Below are 19,314 nucleotides of genomic sequence, written 5' to 3' on the forward strand. Positions count from 1 at the left end.
ACCCTTGAGCTTATATGTTGCTTTGGCCGACTTGGACAGCGCGGTTCATTGAAGCATCAGTGCACCACATAAGCACAATTGTCGCCTATTGTCCACTCGGTGGGGGGGCGTCCTCCTAGTATACCTTTACGTAGCACTGTTCCTGGTTTTGAACACCTTGGAATGGTCCCAAATCTAACGTTCGCCAGTGGACATTGCGCCTATCAGACTATCTCGTGGTAGGCTCACACTACTGAAAGCTGGACATGACAATGGAACTGCTAGTAGACAGCTTCTGCTGTCAGCGGTCTACATTGGCGTTACTCGGGACACACCGGAGTACTACCTAGGTAGTTTTGCATTAGTAGAGCCCCAAATATGCCGTAAGAATTCTACGGTTCGGCAACGAGTTTCTCCACCACACTAATTAGATTGTGCTGCCTCAGGCTTGTCATCACTCTTGGCAGGCGTGCACAATGCTCATTCCGCTAGTTATCATACGCTATCGCAAAACCACAACCAGGCTCTTTACTTGATTCACCTTGAGCATTCCTCACTGTCAGGACTGTCTAGTATATTTGAACAGTCTTCAAGATGTCTGCCGCCGACGCCAAACCACAAACCAAGAAGTTCGGCAAAGGCGAGAGGACGGTCCCGCACCATAGCCAGAAAGCCTCTCGATTCTACCCTGCCTACGACGAGCCATCGCAGAAGAAGGTACGTGGAACATTGCGCCTGGAACACGGCGCGCGTATATGTCAATGCAACGGGATCTAACAAACTCTTCTTGCAGGCCCGAAAGTCGAGTAAACCAACCAAATACCGAGAGTCTCTGCAGCCCGGTGCTGTGCTAATTCTCCTTGCTGGCCGATTCAGAGGCAAGCGAGTTATCCTTCTCAAGCAGCTCGATCAGGGCACTCTCCTAGTAACGGGCCCATTCAAAGTCAATGGCGTACCACTGAGAAGGGTGAATGCACGATATGTCATTGCTACATCGACCAAGATCGACCTTAGCGGCATTGACAGCTCTACGCTCGACAAGGTGACCAAGCCAGAATATTTCGTACGAGAAAAGAAGAGCAAGTCGGAGAAGGGCGAGGAGGCTTTCTTCAAGCAGGGGGAGAAGCCAGAGGTATGCACAGCACAGGACGTACCGGGTGCACGATACTTACACATAACTAGGCAAAGAAACCAACCTCCGCACGAGCTTCCGATCAGAAGTCCATCGATAAGCCAATCCTAGCGGCTATCAAGAAGCAAGACATGCTTGCAAGCTATCTCGCATCCAACTTCAGCCTCAGACACGGACAAAGACCACATGAAATGAAATTCTAGACTTATTTGTGCAGATATGGGGAGTGCGTTTGCAGGGAGTGGTAAAGAGGATGTTTACGACCAGCTCAACAATGGTTCAAGCAAAGAAGAGCGCGAGTTGTTGTACACATGCCATTTCTCGAGGACGTGTTTTGTTCTGATGAGAGAAATGATGTATACTGCGTCGAGTGGCTTTGTGCCCCATGCAGTCAATACCTTTAGAGATAAGCCATGCCGTTCTACAACCAAGGCCGCATATGGTGAGCATTGAGAGAAGCTTTGTGACTTGAGCTCGAATCAATGTCTACAACAATTATCATGATTGAACTGCTGCAGGCTTTGGCGTTGTCTCAAGATTGTACTGGTAACAGAAAATGCTAATACTGGCAGACTGCGCACGAAAGCGGCGAGAATTTACCAGAACTTGCACCCGGTAATGCTGACGGACGTCTCGTACAGGTTCGCGTCCATCTGATAGTTATCTATGTTGCAGTTTCAGTCGATACGATCATCGTCAAACCACGTATGCGACATCTACCCACAGCCTTTCAACTGGCACCTATTCAGAATCACTATCACTTCTAGTACGCCTCGTCCTTCGTCGACCTTTGAAAGCACCACCAGACGCGCTTCCATTCCTGCCACTAGCAGCTCGCTTGACTTGTGCAAAACTTCGCCGTGCTTGTCGAGTGACCGAGCCTTGCACATCGGCTTCGCTGGCCTCATCAGCAATATGCTCTGCGACGTCACTTCCAACGCTCGTTCCGGCCAACCAATCAACCAGTCCCGAAGTTCCGAAATTTCCTCGGCATGTGAAACAGTGCATCTCGTTCCTACTTGCAATTCCACCAAGCACAAAATGAGTTGGCAATCTTGCGTACCCTGAATGAGTGAATGTCTCTTCCAGACTGACTATGGCCAGGTATAGTATGAACGTCAGCGCATGAAAACGCCAGAACATGGCTGGTAAGTACATCGGTAAGAACGACTTCAGCATATATGCCAGAGGGTGGTCGTACGATGGACTAAGGGGAAAGGGCACCTTGACTGTTCTGTGATACCAGTTTTCGTGGAGATTTGTCGAATCACGCACAATCGCGTTTGCGGGTCCAGGTCCTCCATGAAGCAGATAGCGATGGATTATCCATGTCAGCGCATCTCGTGCCAGCAGCCCCTTCAAAAGATCTTTCGCGATTCCCCATGGCAATGGTAACGCAGTGGTAATCCTCAATGCAGCAGGCTTGCTAAGATATACTGTCAAGGTCCATTCGATCGAACCCTGTACTAGCACGCCAAGCAAGACGTTGAGGAAACTCCAGCCAACCACCTTCGCGAACTCGAAGACAGTCTTTCGTCTAGTATCTCTCAGAGGCAGCGCATCCTCGCCTTGACTCTTGAAGTTCGCACTAATTCCTGGCAACAACACATCCACAGCCAGCATGGCAGCGCTAGGTAGCACATAAAAGATCATCTTCACAGCCAAGCTTCCAACAATTTCTACTCGTAGCGGATGGTGCGACAACACGAGCGTGCTCCAAGTCAAATAGAAGAAGAGCAGGTTCAGACTGGTGCTGTAGGACGTAATGCTCGGAATGAGTAAGACGGACAAGAATGGCAGGCCAAGAAATGCATCAGTCGTATGTCGTAGAGCTGACCATGTGCTCGTGAGAGGCGACGTTATAGTCTGGAATACGCTTTGCGCGACCGACGGCGGTGGTGGACATGCGACAACATTTGGGATATAGGCATGAATAGAGGATGGTAGGTAGCATGAGGGATTGAAGTCGGACAATGCTACCATATTGTCTGGCGTGTTGTCTTGCAAGTCTAGTTTACCGCCTCGCAGTATATCACAGGTGAAAGGAATATTGACATTGCGTAGACGAGCTTACTTGACCTTAATCCTATCAAGACACTATACGCGCCCAAAACAAGTTGTTGGCCAGGAACTACGAAATACGCGACGTGCATGAAGTGAAATAGCGGAGATCGTGCGGAATAGTACTTGAAACAAATCGACGTCATCAATGCGCTTCGATAAGCTTCGGAAGCCGTAGTACGTCTTTCAGGAAAAGCAATCTGTGCTGGCGATGCTTTTTCAATCGGAACGTGGTTGATGTCGTTGATTTCTACATCTTCAACCTTGACAGGTGCGCTGTTGAATGATTGAAGAGGCAAGGGAAACCGCGTTCAAACTATGGATGATGAGGACGTTCTCCTCAGGATCAGTTCGAGCAGTCTGAAGATATCGATCCCTGTCAAATTTGATGGCACGCCTGTTAGCAATTTGCATGGTGAAACTTCAAACTTGGCACTTTTTATTCAGATTCTGATACATCCAACCTAAATATTTCGAACAAGACAGTTTCTGCAAGTGCACTCCATGTGGTAATGATATTTGTTTTAACCTCCTCTTATCGTACAATACATTCGTGGCTACAATGTCACTGCATTAACTCGAAGTTAGGTCAAGAATCACTTCCGGAAGACTTTCACTATGGCCACACGTCCGCCGCTGTCATACGCCGACATGGCGCATCACGCCTCATTCGAACACGAACGTCTTACTCTGTCTGACAAATCGATTCGACTCTTCCAGGTACAGAGAGGTGGTAAGGACGAGCCTATAAGCCTTCGAATGACACAATTTTCTGCTGCTCGACGACCCAAGTACAAGGCAGTGTCTTACACGTGGGGCAGCGCTCGACATCCCAAACAAGTCCTGGTCAATGGAAGGGCGTTCTCTCTGCACCTCAACCTCTGGCACCTGCTATACCACCTCCGGCTAAGCGAAGAGACGTCTTTTCTGTGGGCTGACGCTCTGTGCATCAATCAATTAAATTTGAGAGAGCGCAACTTCCACGTTCAGCTGATGGGCAGAATCTACCAGGAAGCAGAATCCGTCATAGTATGGCTGGGCTTGCCATCTGCTGATCGCACAGAGATTCGAGCTATGGACTTCATCAAGGAAATATCAGCCTATCGGACGAGATACTCGGATACCATGCTCATTAATACTTATCTTAGACCAGACATCCAACGTCGATGGGAGACCTTATGCAGAATGACTAACCATTACTATTGGCATCGCACTTGGATCATACAGGAATTCCTGTTCGCACCATCCATCGAAGTCTTCTCTGGGAAGGAAAAGCTAGACTGGAAAGAATTTGAAGATGTGGTTGAGCTGCTGCGAAGTGACCCAAAGTTTGCTACGCATGCCGTCATACCTCAGATCTTGCAAAGCCGAACAACCCGCTTGACGATGAGACGTAAAGCCGGCAGTATGTCAAGCCTCCATGAATTGCTTCGGGAGTACGCCGATTCTACATGTACCGAACGTCGTGACAAGGTTTATGGAATTCTAGGCCTAGCTTCAGACTGCTCAGAAGACCCAGACACTGGCGAGACGTTCGGTGTGAAGCCTGACTACGAGAAGCATATTGTAAAAGTTTACCTGGACGCTCTCGAATGCATCAAGGCATCACTACCAACCAACAGTGTGCTTCCAGCAGCCACTCTCCTGATTCTTCGGGCCTTGCATATACTAGGTAGTGATCTGGGAAGCTATGTTTCTAACCTCGATCTTTCAGCACATATCAGGACTCCTCTTGTCGTGTCGCCAGCATATGTGTCTTCAGTCATCACAGTGTTCAATTGGACGAGTGTAAGAGACCTTCAACGACAACTGGAGATGTATGACTGGGGTGAGCATATAGGCTACCAGATCAAGAAAATACCATCCAACACTTTGATTCCAGGAAACAAGATCCCTAAAATGAGGCGACACTCTTCAAATTCTCGTCAAGTACACTCTGACTTACCTCCCGATTTCATCTACAACGTCGTCGAAGCAGCCAACCTGTGCACCGATCTATCTTCACTTTACAACTACCCATGCCACCATGACCTCAATATACCCCTCGAGCATATACCACTCCATTCAGCGGACAAGCGATTACACCACAACCCCGACCTCCTCAAGCCTCCTGTAATCCTCGAACAAAGGCCTGGCTCCGAAACACTCCGACTAGGGTTCGCATGCACGGACGTTCAGCGTGGTGACCTGATCTTGCAGTTTCGAGGCCTGGACACAACACTCATAATACGTCAAATCGGGTTCCAGACAATGCTGGTCGGTAAAGCGATGACGGTTAAGAATGCAGCTGTTATACACGAAGAAACTATCGACCCGATCTGCGAACAGAATTCCTGGGCTTCACATTGTTGGTGTGCGCGTAATCCCGAGGAGATCCAGCTTGAGACGGACCCATTGTCTTTGGCGGAGCTGTTAATGAAGACGTGACACGGCAGAGAACGGTGTTTTGGGTTTATGAGCGAGGGAAGATTGCACTAAGTACATAGCTCTTCGCGCGATCCCCAGCGCAATTAGTTTAGAGCAAAATACTTGAATTAAGATCTCCATCTACTACTTCAGACCTGTTTACTGGACTATATCGCTCCCTCGTCCAAGCATCCTGCTCAATATATACAACCACAGCCACACACCCAAACCACTAACACATCTCTTCCTAACACTACACTACCTCATCTCCGATCTCCACTCCCCCCACTCATCGTAATATGCGCCTCACTACTCGCCTGCCTCCCCATAAAACTTGGCGTTGGCTGCCACCCAGAATTATACCCATGCAATCCCGGCCTATCCTGAATATTGTCCCGGTGGCCATGCGACGCCGGTGCTGGTGCCGGGTACGATCCGGAGTCCAGTTCACTGACGGGAGGAGGAGTAGAGGAAGGTGCGTTGGTATGAGAGTGAGTGTTTCGCGTAGTGCTAGGCGAAGAGGGGTCTCGCAATTGGCCGGCGGCACGGTTGAACAGGGAGTATGAGTCGCGCGTGTTTTGTTGCTGTTGTGGTAATGGTTGGGTTTGTGTCTGTGCAGAGGGAGGGGGATGTGCTGGGGCGGCGTAGGCATTATCATCTGCGAAAGGGTTCTCAGAGACGTCGTAGTCTTTCGCTGCGGACTCGGATCGCATGTGGCGGGTTTGACGTTGAGGGGAGATGGGAGATTCGGGGCGTGTCTGGTATGGTTGAGGCTCGTTTTCTTGTCTGCGTGCTGCTATTGCTGCTGGTGGAGGTCCAGATGGTGGCATGTAGGAGTGCTCGTTGTGGTCTATGGGACTGACGAGACCTCCGGGCGAGTTAGTGTTGTAGAGGTCTTCTGATTCGTATCTGGTGTTGAATTGCCGTTGGTGAGGTGGCTGTTGGTAGGGCGATTGCTGATATGCAGGTTGTTGTTGCGGTGGCTGGTACATTGCTTGCTGAGGACGAGGTGGCTGCTGTGGAGGTAGAGCACTTTGTAAGGTAGAGGTGGAGAAAGGATCTTGCTGGTTTGATTGAGGTTGAGGAGACGGAGAAGCTTGTCCTGTGGCTTTGCGTGCTTGAAGCATGGCTCTTTGATGCTTGGTCATTGAGATGCTGAGTTGTTCGCTTGTCTCGATCAGAGTCAGCATGGTGTGCTCGTCTGGTGACGGGTTCTCGCAGGCCATGTATTGCTGTATGCTCTTGTTTGCCTGTCTGGCTCGTTCGGCAAACTCCTTGATGAGCTCATTACCAATCAATTCCTGAGGTGGTGTCGACTGGCACATCTGTACGAGCAGCCGAGCACTAGTCCTTGCCTCTTCAATTCGTGCTGCAAGCTCGTCGGCGGGTGGAAGACCCCTAGGAGGTCTCGACTCTCGGTGGTTGTTTGTATATGGCTGGCTATGCGATCGACCCTGGTCGTTGTGAGTGAAATCATGGCTTATGACAGCAGTACCATCCATGCCTACACTTGAAGAGTACATCCGAGCCGAAGAACCTTTCTCTTTGCGCCACATCTCCATCAGAGCCATAAGAGTTTCATTGCCATTCAGCTTCTCGACCTCGAAGTAATCCAGCGTCTCACGTGTGATTTGCTGTACACTCGAGTCCCTGCATTCTCGCAGCAGAGTCTTTAGCGTCGAGTTGAAATTCTTATCGAAGTTCTGGGTGAAGTTGCGACCAGGGTTGTCGGTCAGGATACGCATCAGCATGATTGCATTGTACTGAGCATAGCCTCTGTCGAAGTTCTGTTTGGACAGATATCGCTGGACAGTCATTGCAGCTTCCCGTGCAGCAGAAGGGCTGGATTCGCAAGCATCAACAATGGCGGGTAGGTGAAGGTATTCATCACCGGCGCTTTGCGACCCAGGCGCACCAGCTTCACAGAATGCTATCGATTCTCGCACGACGACGGCCTCTGGATGGTCACCTTGAGGCAGCGACTGAACGACCGGAGCTCCATTGTGACGGTCATTGCTCTTGGAACGAGCGTTTGTCGTGTTGCGTTTTATCGAGCCGATGAACTTCTTCATGTTTCCTCTGCTCATCGTCAAGGAAGATCACCGAACTGCGGGTGGGCTGTATCTTTGGTTATAGGGTCCCACAACGCCCGGATAGGCAAGGTTCGAGACCAGTTAGCGCCGAACAATCGTGCAGCTCGGCAGCTTCCTTGCTGGTGGAACTACTTCCGAATAGCAGAACTCGAATATTGGGTTTCTTCTACAAACTTGTATTTGAGCAAAGCAATCATTCTTCTAAAGAACGACTTGCAACTACCACGATAGGCACCCCTCTTTATGCTCTGATCACGATGGCGCACAGCAACGTAATGCTCTGATGTGGCATTAGTAACCTGCACACGAAACTCTGTCGCTCTATGCTTGGCGAGCTGCATGTTGATCCACATCGAAACGACGAGACGCGAATACAGCCAGGCAGTGTATCGAATTGGTTCGAAAGGGTGGCAACCCTCGCTGGTCTTGCCAAGCGACAACCAGTACAGTATACAGACCACGCTTCGAGCTGCATGACTGGTATTCGGGGTGCGAGCACGAACACGAAGGACATGTACTGTGAGTGCTACACGACCTATCGCGGAAACCTAAGTCCTCAGCGAGTCTGGATGTGCACGTGGAATGCCTGAAACTCAGCTTCTCTTATATGGAGCGGAAATATGCCTGGTTTCTTTCGGCATTCGGTGGTTGAGGATGTTCGTGTTATATCAAATTCGTAGGACATGCGGAACCAAGTATAGAAGCTTGGCTAGTCACTTTCATCGTCGCTTCCACCCACTTCAACCCTCCCATCAGGAGCTAACGTGTCCCTCCGTCGACCAGAATCCTCTTCGACTTCGAGTCTGTCTCCCTGGACTCCATCACCATCTTGCTCTTCCTCAGCATCCTCAAAACCCTCCTCTTCACTGGATTCCTCTTCCACATCTTCTTCACCAGCATCTTCACCTTCCTCGTCCCCAGGTTCCGGCTCGTCCGATTGCCGCCTACCACCATCCAACTTCAGTTTGTTCGTTCCTTGCGTGATCGGCGCTGTTGAACCCTCTCTCCCTGTCACTTCATCAGGATCTATTCTTAGTCTCTTTGTCTCGTGCTCTTCTCTTTCCCGTTCTACCTCTTCTCCCACATCTAGACTTCCTACAGTCGTATCTCCACCTCCACCACTCTCTCTAGCTTTCACACGCTCTCTATATCCTCTCCGCTTGCCTCTGACTTCACTCTCCCAGATCTCAACTTCCCGCTCCACTCTTCCACCTTTCTGGCCATCCTTGCCTATTACGCCAATCTGCATTGCCTGGTCCATCTCGATTTCGCGCAGTGCTTTGATCACATCCTGGCTCTGTATTGTTTTGCGCTCGGTCATCTCGTTCGATGTGGAAGCCAGTAGTGATATGAATACTGTAGCGGACTTTGTCAATGCCAATACAGCATCTTTCTGAATGGAGGTATTCGGTGGAAGGACACCCTTTGCTAGACGCTGAACAATGGAGCGTGGGAGTAGAAGGTCCTGTGGCACAATGTATCAGTCCTGACTAGGTAGTCGCAGATCATGTAGACTTGTCAGTGTCGTTATGTGCATGCGACCACTTTTATGCAGAGTCAACTCACATCTAAACTGACTGGATCCGCATGTTGTTGCGCAGTTGCTTCCTTATCCGTCTTGTCTTTCTTCTTGCTAGATTTGGACGGCTCTGGCTGCTGATCCTTGGGCGAAGGGATTGTAGGTGCTTCTGATATCATGGAGACATCTCCATTGACATCTGTCGTTGCGACGGATGCTGTACTTTTGCGAGGCATCGTTAAGCCGAGTATTGCGTTATATCGTCGTACTATAGTCTCTAGACCACAGACAGGCGCAAAGCTGGGCAGTGCAACAACCGCGGTTATGTGGTACTTTCGAGTGTAGGAGGCTTTCTTTGCTTCCTTACAATCAGCGCTGAATAGGATTGTAGACAAGACTGGAGCAGGGCACTAGTCAACACGACGGACAGCCTATGGTCAGGTTACACGTGTGATTTTCAGCTCGGTGTGAAGGTGTACACATGGTCCATCTCGCCGAAGGATCACTGTGACGCGGTCGCGTTGTGTAAATGGGCCGACTGACTCCATAGCACCTGCATACAAGACAAGGTTCCAACTCATGAGGCGTGTTTGGGATGACAACGAGACATGCAATTCAGAATTTCATGCAAACCAAGAGTCCTTGCAGAGTAATGGCGACACACATACAGATTTAGGTTGAAGATATGCAGAAAGAATTCCTCAAACTACGCCTCTCTACCGAACAATTTAGTGGGTATTGTGCCACTTGCTAAATCAACGCCGACCCATGCTTTTAATTATTGTCCGCTGGTGCTTTCCCAAAGACCGTCCAGCTTGAATTCCTCAGCCCATTCCTTGACGATGATTTTCTGGTCAGAAGTCGGGCCAACTTCAGCAGAGGCATTATCGCCCATTTCAGCGTCATCAGTAATTCGTAGAACTGGAGGCTCGACCCAGCCTTGTATTCTACCATCACGCCAGTCTGTAGCCACAGTCATTGCTGCCGCCATTAAATTAGGTACACCTCCTTTGCCAAGTCGACCCCTTTTCCTTGCCACCTGTACCAGGAAATCAGTTGTGATATCACCTTGACCGAATGGCCCCAGGGCTGCAATGCCATAATGCTGGAGCAGCTTCTCATATAACGTGGAAGACTGAGACAATCTCTGGAGCAGCATGGTCACCGCTGGTTGTGGGTCTGTAATCTGTGATGGTGGCAGCGCATTTAGTAGGATCAGTCGTGCTTCATGCTCCGCTTTCTTCTTCTGTTTGTTGTTCCTGTCTTCGTCGTTTACAGCCGCAGGAAAGACTATTCCAGGGGAGTCCAGAATTTTGAGCCTGCTATCGACTTTCACTTCACGTAGCGCCGTGGTGACTCCTGCCTCTGATCCAACAGGACAAGCAAAACTTTGTGTACCTTTGTTCAGACGCGAAGTCAATGCATTGATCACCGAGGACTTGCCAACATTTGGATAACCGATGACTCCTACTGAGATTGATCGCTTCAATTGCTTCGACGCAGCATAGGACTTGAGTGACCTCAATAGTGTTTCCGAAGTGTTCTTGATGGTATACTGTTTGTGGTCGAATGTTTGCGCATTGGAAGCTGGTGTCGATGCTCGTAGCGGAGTTGTAGGGAAGTACCGCCGTAGATGTTTAAGCCAGCCATTTAACACATCAGCTGGTACTAGATCGATCTTGTTGAGAACCAATATCAGTCGCTTTTCCCCAGATTGCGCTGCCATGACTTGTCTCTCAACCTCTCTCGATCTGGTTCCTTCAGGGTCTCGTGCATCCAAGACATAAAGTATAACGTCCGCGGCTTCCAGAACCTGCTTGAAGATCTTGTCGAATGCCTTACGTGAAGAGTCGGGGTTCCTGTTATCTGCGGATATGTTTGCTGTAATATCAACGCCACCATCAACATCATCATCTTCGTCGTCGTCATTGCCCATATCGCCACTAGGACCGTCTTTTTCATAGTCCGCGGCTCGAGCTTGTGCAGAGGCCAGTAGTGCTGCCATTGGATTAGACGAATTTACGTCTGTGTCATTTTCGTCCATGTCTTCGTCTGAGTCCTCCTCCTCTTCTTCTTCGACATCCATCTCCTCGTCCTCTGTGGCCGCTACGTTCGCGCCACCACTCTTTTTCACTTTCGCAGCATCTCGAAGTCGCTGGGCCTCATCTGCTTTATTTCGCTTCTTCTCCTCAATTTCTGCAAGGATCTTGTCCTTGAATGGGAACAGATTCGGTATACCGGGATCCTTCTTCAATCTGGACCGCCATTCGGGGTTCTGTTTCGCAAGCTTACGTGCTTTTCTCTGCTTTGCGCTACTCGCTTTTTCAATCTTGTGTCGAAGCCGCACGGGCGTTCTTTTCGATTTCGAGACTATGTTCTGGTCAGTAGAGCATGTCGCGTTTGGTCATAGGAAACATACATGATTTCACCATATTGTGGATGTGCGATTAGTGAATGGCGAGTCCAGCAGTCTGATTTACATGCTTCGCATTTTCCTGACAAAATTTTGTGGAGTATCTGGTCGTTATCGCTCGATAAGCATAAACGGTTCCCACTTCACTCAGACCAGGCTTCAAGCCAGATCTTGTAACCGTAAAACCCATTACACGTAGAGAACGACTCTGAAGTTATCATGATCTCCTCTGCTGCCACTTTCTGATCTTCTATTTAAGAGGATCACTGACAATGCAACGTCCACCATGACTTGCAAATCTATACATTAACGTGATCTGGGGCTTGTTCCAAAGATAGCCTAATAGTAAACTATGAGGCCTTTCCCGTTCGGGAAAACTATCCGCCGAGTATTGCTAAAAAGTCCCAGGTTTCGGATGCTTCTTGATAAAAAGTACAAAAGTGCAGGAAGACCGTCAACAACAACATACTCTGCGATCTTGTACGTCAGACTCGATCATCTCGCTCACCTGTTACTACCATGGGATCCATGCAAGAACCTTCGTTTACTGGCGGTCCCGAGATAATTAGATGTGCTGCCCTCCTTTTTGACTTTGATGGTTCGTCTTCAGTACTGCCTCGAACTGCAATGCTTCACTTACTTACATCTTGCTATTTCAGGCACAATCATAGACAGCACAGCTGCTATCGTGAAGCACTGGGAAAGGTTAGTAACTATTCTACTCTGTATACAAGATCCATCCACGTCCTAGTCACGCTACTAAACTACTCGTTCCTGGCGCTAAGCCTGATGGATATCAGTAGTTCGCCTGTCGATAGTGCGTCAGCCAGCAAAGCAATAGTCGTCGGCGATCTCAATTTCGATCCTTTATGCCCGATTTTCGGTGCTCGGCTGTCATGAGCCGTACCGTCGTTCCAAATCGGAGCGAAAGAAAGCCTCGCGCCTCGCCTGTCTGTCACGGCCCCGTGAATATTCTCCGACGAACCATCGATAGTCAAGCAAGCTAAAATGTGACTTACATGCTGACTGTGGCTTTGGTCTAGAATCGGGAACGAGATGGGCGTTGACCCCAACGTGATTCTGGCTACCTCGCATGGTAGACGGAGTATAGATGTGTTGAGAATTTATGATCCGGCACGAGCGAATATAGAATGTGCGCATTGACTGTCGATATGAAAGGGATGAGGTCGACCAGCTAACATTATATCAGATATTAGCGAAATGGAAGGACGCATTCCGAAGGAGTTCGGTCAAGACGCGGTTGAGATAACAGGCGCTCGCAAGCTTCTTGCCAGCTTGGATTCCAGCGACGCTCCATGGGCTGTGGTTACTAGCGGTACGAGACCTCTGGTGAACGGATGGCTAGAAGTGCTCAAACTGGCTGAACCCAAGAGGATGGTTACTGCAGAGGACGTCGATAATGGCAAGCCGGATCCTGCTTGTTACCTGCTTGGCCGATCGAGGTTAGAATTGGACAACGAAACAGACCTTATTGTGGTTGAAGACGCTCCTGCTGGTATCAGGGCTGGAAAGGCTGCAGGATTCAGAGTCATTGGCCTCACCACAACCCACACCCTGGAACAAGTGAAAGAAGCAGGCGCAGACTGGATCTTACAGGACCTCAGCAGCGTCGTCATGAAGACTTACCAGGAAAAGAGGATTGAGATTGAGGTGAGAAATGTTCTGACACGATGACCTGCTACCCTGACAGTCATCCGATATGGATTTTATACAGGTAGGAGGAAATGCACCAGGTGTTCGACAATGATTCACGCTGCATACTAGACCTTAGAATAGATCAACACTGATAGATTGTTGATGTTGGCCGTAGAGGCCTGCAGGACTCACACGCTTGAAAGCCTGAGCACCTCGAAGCAGCCAGTACAGCTGTAGAGCAATACGTCTCCTGACAGAAGATGCAAGTCTTGACGAACATCGAGATCAACACGGCAGAGCATTTCGAGTCGCTGCCAAAGCAGGATCTGTTGCCTGTACAACATGCAGTGATACCCATCATTTCGCTGCCAGGTTTATTTGCCTGCTGATGGACCTAGCCATGTTGAGCCAATGAGTCTGGTCGTACTGAAGATTCTCATCCTCCTTTTGTGCGACGTGTTCATGCATAACAAAAGCGAATTAGGCAGGTGTAATAAGAAAGGGGATCACCATCTTGATCAGGACGTGTCTACACACATCTCTCTGGTCCTATCATATTTCTGCGCTGTATGTTGGCCACGTGTTCAAGGCAAGATCACATCGAAGCTGCGATAATCAGTCTTACATCAAGCCAAGCACGATCTTCAGCTGGCAGTGGGTTGACAGGAGTGGCACTCCTAATGCACAACAAGCGAGGATTCTCTGGCACTAGGTCTTCCACCAGTGCCAGACTGACGGGTCAACAAAAAAAGTGTATAAACCTATTATGTTACGCAAACCATCCTTGATGAAATGTCGGTGGACACTGCCTAGGAAGTTGCTAGGATCTGTTTGTAATACTTCACCTGCTTGTGGAACATCAGGGAAGCTAAGATTTCACAGCAGATACAACAACCCTCTGGAGGTAGGACAAAGTCAACGTAAGAAACAAGTCGCGAGATAAAGGAGTGAATGTGTTCTCGTAGTTCAGAGCGACATACACTACAGGACTGCTGAACTAGACGTTCCCAGAGAGTGACTTCCTTCAACGCCAGTACCATGAACGAACGCACCTTGACCAGCTGATTCGTAGACAAGTTTCTATGGCAATTACCAATGATATGCATGGTGGCGTTGTGACCTAGAGCATTCGGCCAAGCGAGAACATCCGCAGTTTTTCTCAGTGGCAGATTGTTAGCCCGAGGCAGATTTCGCAGGCGCACTAGACATGCCACCAGGATGCTCAGGAAATTTGAATGGAGAGGACTTGGTGCTTCAGTCTAGCCAAGATCTGACATGCCGGACACTGTTCATCTGCCATTGAACCTTGTAGACGCGAAGTGGGCATGCCACGGCATTAAAATGGCAAGCTTGATCAGTTCGATCTGTTGTGGTGAGATTTACTACCGAGACATTCGGGGAGGACGATGATAGAGACACATCTCTGACGTATGCGGAGATAAAAGTGTGCCATGAAACTTCGCATTGCTCGTACATGACTGATGGGAGGACCGAAGCTGAAACGCATATTGCATGCGACGAATGATTCATCTTCAACAAACACCTTCAGCGGCTGCGATTCAAGGTCCAGAAAAGTACTGCATTCGGTCAATGCATCCGCCCTGGTCGGCGTGTCGAGGAACTCTGCCAGTGGAGGCTTCAGCTGGAAAGTGATCCGCCACAATGCTTGGGTGTGTGTACCTGTCGAAGCGCGGATTTGAACGACTCCTCACGCTCGCCTACAAGTGTACAGTATTGGGTCGGGACTTCCCATACGCACACATGCTCGGTATGTAAGTCACGTCAGCTCGGTGCTGTTCATCGATTTGCAATAAGTAGCGTCGGCGCTTCAGCAGGACAAGCAACTGTTCCTGCAGAAGACTGTGTGTGCCTCATGTCGTCCTTGAGCACCAAACCAATCATTCCTGTGCTACCGAACTCGCCTACACGTTCAGATACCCGACACGGTCTGGTGGATGCCAGGAAATTGTGTATACAGACAACACGAGTGACGCATGCAGCTTCGCTCAAGCGTTCGCAAAGGGAGCAGGGGTGCACTGTTGCAGCTCATACTCGTACAGTGACCTGACCTGCCTGATCCTTGTCCTTGGCTGTGTCGTGAATCTTCCATCCCGGACTCTTATCCATCTAATTTAGCAGAAAGTGGTTGATTGGCAGCCACCATAAAGTCTGATGCCCGTTTGGGATGCCGCTCGTCCAGGAACAGGATAGCACATCTGAGCGGATGTTCTTCTAGGAATAGCTCGATCCGCAATCAAGCTCCATAGATGAAGCTAACCTACCCGCCTTGAAGTCTTCATGATACTTTGATCTACACACCGTCAAAAAATTGCGCCAGGTGGAACGGCGATAACGAGGATCCCATATCAATAGTTCATAATTACAGCCGACCAGCCAGAGGACGATTTCTGGTCAGCAGAGCAAGACGGCTTGGATGAGAAGCTGGGGAAGAACACATCGCGATGTGGCTGATATCTGCTTGGGTCAATCTTCCGACTGGTCTCCTTTACAAATCTTCCTCCAGACTGCGCTCAAACACTTCCTGTGGTTGACACTTCAAACCTGTTCGGCACGAGCAGAGACGCTGGAGACAAGGGTCATCCTGCCCACCTACTGGCTACTTCCGAGACCCCTGGTCCTGTATGTCTCGCTCCAGACGACCCGCTTCATCTCGATCACCAAGAGTCCGCTCGTTTACATCTTCACACTATTTCGTCTATACAACTTCCCCCCATAGTGCCTCTTCCTGCCAGTGTGTTCGATCTTACAGTTACCTTTGGCCGGTGTTCAACTCAAGTCGATGTCCAGCCTTCACCTCCAAGCTTAGTTCGACGTCTTAATATCCCTATCGGGTACATCGAAGCATTGACGGCACTGATTAGACGGTTTCTGCCAAAGAGTTACTGCAACTCGCCGCCGATTGACTTTACTCGGACAATATCTGCTTTGTGGCCTTTTAGCGTCCGCCTCGCGTACCAAAACATATAGACACCAATCCGGCGCACGATTCCTCCGCCCTTGACTTTGGGTGCTCCGTCCACTTGTCGTTGTCGGCTTGACTCGAGTGTCAATGTTGTCCGCATAAGACACCAACAAGTCTTCCTTGTCGAACCACTCCTAGCTTCAACGACACACCCTCTGGTTCTCCGTCCTGCTAGAGCCACGGACGGTCATACACCGCCATGGCGTTCCAGCATGAACAGTTCTTCTATTCTATGGGTCAGCCTCAACAGTCAGTCGTTCACCACCCAGATCTGCAGTATTCCACTTTTCCCCAACAGTCGATCTACAATGACCTGATACTCAATGGTTATCCTACGTACACGGACCGTTACGATATCCTGCCTGCAGGCGCATATATGGAGGAATATGACGAGGGCCAGGAAGTTACTACACGGCCGCGCCTGACGAAAGAGCAAGTTGAAGTACTCGAGAACGAGTTCCTGAAAAATTGCAAGCCAAGCAGCATGTTGAAGAGACAATTAGCTGCACACACCAGCTTGAGCTTGAACAGGGTTGCAGTAAGTTACCCTTTCCAAGGCATTGACCTGGCACTTACTAAAATACATAGAATTGGTTTCAGAATCGTCGCGCCAAGGCCAAGCAACAACGTAAGCTAGAGGAATATGAAAAGGAGCAGCAGTCCGAGCAAGCCGCACGCTCGCGTACAGGAACGTCGCAGTCCAACAGAGAAGATGACGAAGGGGAGGATGAGGCGGATAATAAAGGAGAGAACGAACAACCACATCCTATTCGATCTGGTACTAGCTCTGTAGCACCAGAATTCAGGACAGCAAATCCTTATGGTGCTCCAGCAGGTACCGATCTAGATGATGTTCGTGCAAAAGCATACGCCTCCTTGCAGCGCGCGCTGAGTGCGGCTCAAGCGGCTCGTCCTCTCACGAACGATTGTCTACAGAATCCTCGAAGTAGCGAACAGGTTGCAGAACTACCATTGTCAGATTCGTACCAGCAGTCTTCTTTGAATACAGGATCATCGTCTGAGCCACAGATAAGTACTAGGCCTCAGGTTCAGCATTGCCAGGACGCATGGAATACACGTCAAGGATCGCAGAACATCTGGCCACCATCTCCGCACACGACTCCTGATATAAGCTTCGATTTCGGTTTCACGTCTTCACACAACCAACCACAGCATGACTACACTTCATTGCCCTCACCTACGGATTCTGGCTCAAAAGCCGGTATGCTGTCACCCGAAACGTGGGAGGACCCTATGCTTACACCCACTATGCCGACACAGCATCATGAGCTACAGGCGCCAATGCATTCTCCTGCACTTCTAACATCAGCTTACTGTGGTTCTCGTCGAGGATCCGCCGCCGATGCTCTGACCAACAATTTCGAGGGCTTCGCGATCACAAGTGGAACTTCTCAAACTGGGTCGTCAACTCCGACGTCTTGTTCGACAGGGAACGTGGATGGGACGATTAACCTTGCTTCTCGGCGGAACAGACCACGACCCGCGCCCATCAACTCGGCTTCCTTGCGCAGTCGTTCTTATGGCGCTCTGACCGCGGCTTCTCCCACATCGCGGCAAGGCATGTACTCGTCGCCCGTACAGACTCTGAGGCACGTCAAATCAACTGGACACAGTCTTAACAATCATTACAGTGGCATCCGCAAACCTAGCGCGGCTCAGAAATCCCCGCTGAACGTTTCCACATTCGCAGAATCCGAGTTCCAGAATTTGATGGCACAGAAAGCTGCTGAGGACAGTCTGAGGCAGCAGCTGACATCCAGTAACCCCCTCCACATGAATCACTCTACTGTACATTCGCAGCCACCGATGTCGCAGCCTCAAGCGACACAAGGTGACATGCATTCGACTCGGGGACGATTTCTTCAATCACCTCCAGTGACACCTTTCCAGACAAACTTCCTGCCAACATCATGTATGATGCCTCAATCACAATTCGCAAGTTTCCCAGACTACACGCCCCCATACTCTGCAGGACCTTTGACAAGCAGCAGTTGGTCAGATGCACCATTAATATCACCTGACGTTACCAACTTTCCACAACCGCATTCCTTTCCTGTGATGATCAGCGATTTGAACACTGAAGAGCACGGCCAAGTTCCATGGATGTTTTCGTCTGATCAGAGCCCGAATCTCGCTCTCCGGGCATCAGCCAACGACAAACAGAGGCAATTTCACAACGTAGAATTTCCAGGCCAGAAGGAAGAACATGCTCAGGCTGCTCAACAGCTTAGCCAATCACGACCAAAGCACTACGCATTCCAACACCACAAACCGGAGGACTTTATCTCGTCATAATATATTGCTTCTTATTTCATTTTCGGTCGTTTTAGCAAGGAGTTCAGCGATATATTGTCCTCATCACTATTTAAACTTGTATAATTATGGGATGTACACAGAATCATGGGTTGTCATAATAGCTACAAGGAGTATTCGACTACATCCATACAAAGACGGAGATACCACTGCCATCATGAGGAGGAGTCGAAAGTACGACAGGGGCTGGGACAGCGAGAAGACGACTTCGGTTTAATGCATATGAATGACTACACACAGTTGGTGGGTGAGCCACCAACATGAAGTTGACCGCTGAGAGTGTACCACAGCTGTTCGATATAGATAGATAATGCCAATGTATGAACAATGAATTTGGAAAGGTTGAGCCACAGGGCGTCTCGTCGTGGTTGGACGGAAGGATGTAGCTCAAAGTCTTCAACGAAGTTCGTCATACTAACTGCCAGGCACACTGCAATAAGAACCAGCCATCAGCACGTTCGTTACACGAGAAGCGTGTAATACGTGTCCTGCTTTCTTGCAACCAATCGATATTCACGTAACGTCAGAGGTTGCATTAGTCAGGTACAGGCGCCGATTGGTCGCTCCTTCTCTTTCAGGATATTTATCGTCCTGTTCCTTCCCACCTAGTAGTCTAAATTTCCTTGTTCTTGCAGTCAGTCCTTGTTCTCTGGTCGTAGCAGGCGACACTGGGAGACTACAAGCAAACAGCGACTGATCTGGTGCACTCTGAGTTTAATATACAGCAGCTCTATGCAC

At 49.5% G+C, this 19,314-nt stretch overlaps 7 protein-coding genes across 7 annotated transcripts; 4 read left to right on the plus strand and 3 right to left on the minus strand.

The window, feature by feature from the left end:
• Window positions 1-573: 573 nt before the first annotated feature.
• RPL6 (60S ribosomal protein L6) lies at window positions 574-1,314 on the plus strand (the record flags this gene model as incomplete). The annotated part of the gene is made up of 3 exons (XM_064900791.1): window positions 574-696; window positions 773-1,111; window positions 1,162-1,314. 3 exons carry the CDS (start codon window positions 574-576, stop codon window positions 1,312-1,314), a joined length of 615 nt encoding a protein of 204 aa, XP_064751867.1.
• Window positions 1,315-3,790: 2,476 nt separating this feature from the next.
• LTR64_006462 (uncharacterized protein) lies at window positions 3,791-5,599 on the plus strand (the record flags this gene model as incomplete). Its single annotated transcript, XM_064900792.1, has 1 exon — window positions 3,791-5,599. One exon carries the CDS (start codon window positions 3,791-3,793, stop codon window positions 5,597-5,599), a length of 1,809 nt encoding a protein of 602 aa, XP_064751868.1.
• A 242-nt stretch (window positions 5,600-5,841) lies between these two features.
• LTR64_006463 (uncharacterized protein) lies at window positions 5,842-7,650 on the minus strand (the record flags this gene model as incomplete). Its single annotated transcript, XM_064900793.1, has 1 exon — window positions 5,842-7,650. The coding sequence occupies one exon, from the start codon at window positions 7,648-7,650 to the stop codon at window positions 5,842-5,844; it is 1,809 nt and encodes a 602-aa protein (XP_064751869.1).
• Window positions 7,651-8,380: 730 nt separating this feature from the next.
• On the minus strand, window positions 8,381-9,426 carry LTR64_006464 (uncharacterized protein; the record flags this gene model as incomplete). Its single annotated transcript, XM_064900794.1, has 2 exons — window positions 8,381-9,136; window positions 9,238-9,426. The coding sequence occupies 2 exons, from the start codon at window positions 9,424-9,426 to the stop codon at window positions 8,381-8,383; spliced, it is 945 nt and encodes a 314-aa protein (XP_064751870.1).
• Window positions 9,427-9,968: 542 nt separating this feature from the next.
• NUG1 (nuclear GTP-binding protein nug1) lies at window positions 9,969-11,622 on the minus strand (the record flags this gene model as incomplete). Its single annotated transcript, XM_064900795.1, has 2 exons — window positions 9,969-11,560; window positions 11,610-11,622. The coding sequence occupies 2 exons, from the start codon at window positions 11,620-11,622 to the stop codon at window positions 9,969-9,971; spliced, it is 1,605 nt and encodes a 534-aa protein (XP_064751871.1).
• Window positions 11,623-12,659: 1,037 nt separating this feature from the next.
• Window positions 12,660-13,298, plus strand: GPP1 (DL-glycerol-3-phosphatase; the record flags this gene model as incomplete). Its single annotated transcript, XM_064900796.1, has 2 exons — window positions 12,660-12,756; window positions 12,814-13,298. 2 exons carry the CDS (start codon window positions 12,660-12,662, stop codon window positions 13,296-13,298), a joined length of 582 nt encoding a protein of 193 aa, XP_064751872.1.
• A 3,143-nt stretch (window positions 13,299-16,441) lies between these two features.
• Window positions 16,442-18,558, plus strand: LTR64_006467 (uncharacterized protein; the record flags this gene model as incomplete). The annotated part of the gene is made up of 2 exons (XM_064900797.1): window positions 16,442-16,780; window positions 16,831-18,558. The coding sequence occupies 2 exons, from the start codon at window positions 16,442-16,444 to the stop codon at window positions 18,556-18,558; spliced, it is 2,067 nt and encodes a 688-aa protein (XP_064751873.1).
• Window positions 18,559-19,314: the final 756 nt, after the last annotated feature.

Source organism: Lithohypha guttulata (assembly GCF_036872675.1).
Source record: "Lithohypha guttulata strain CCFEE 5908 chromosome Unknown scaffold_5, whole genome shotgun sequence".
NCBI classification, from domain to species: Eukaryota; Fungi; Ascomycota; class Eurotiomycetes; order Chaetothyriales; family Trichomeriaceae; genus Lithohypha; species Lithohypha guttulata.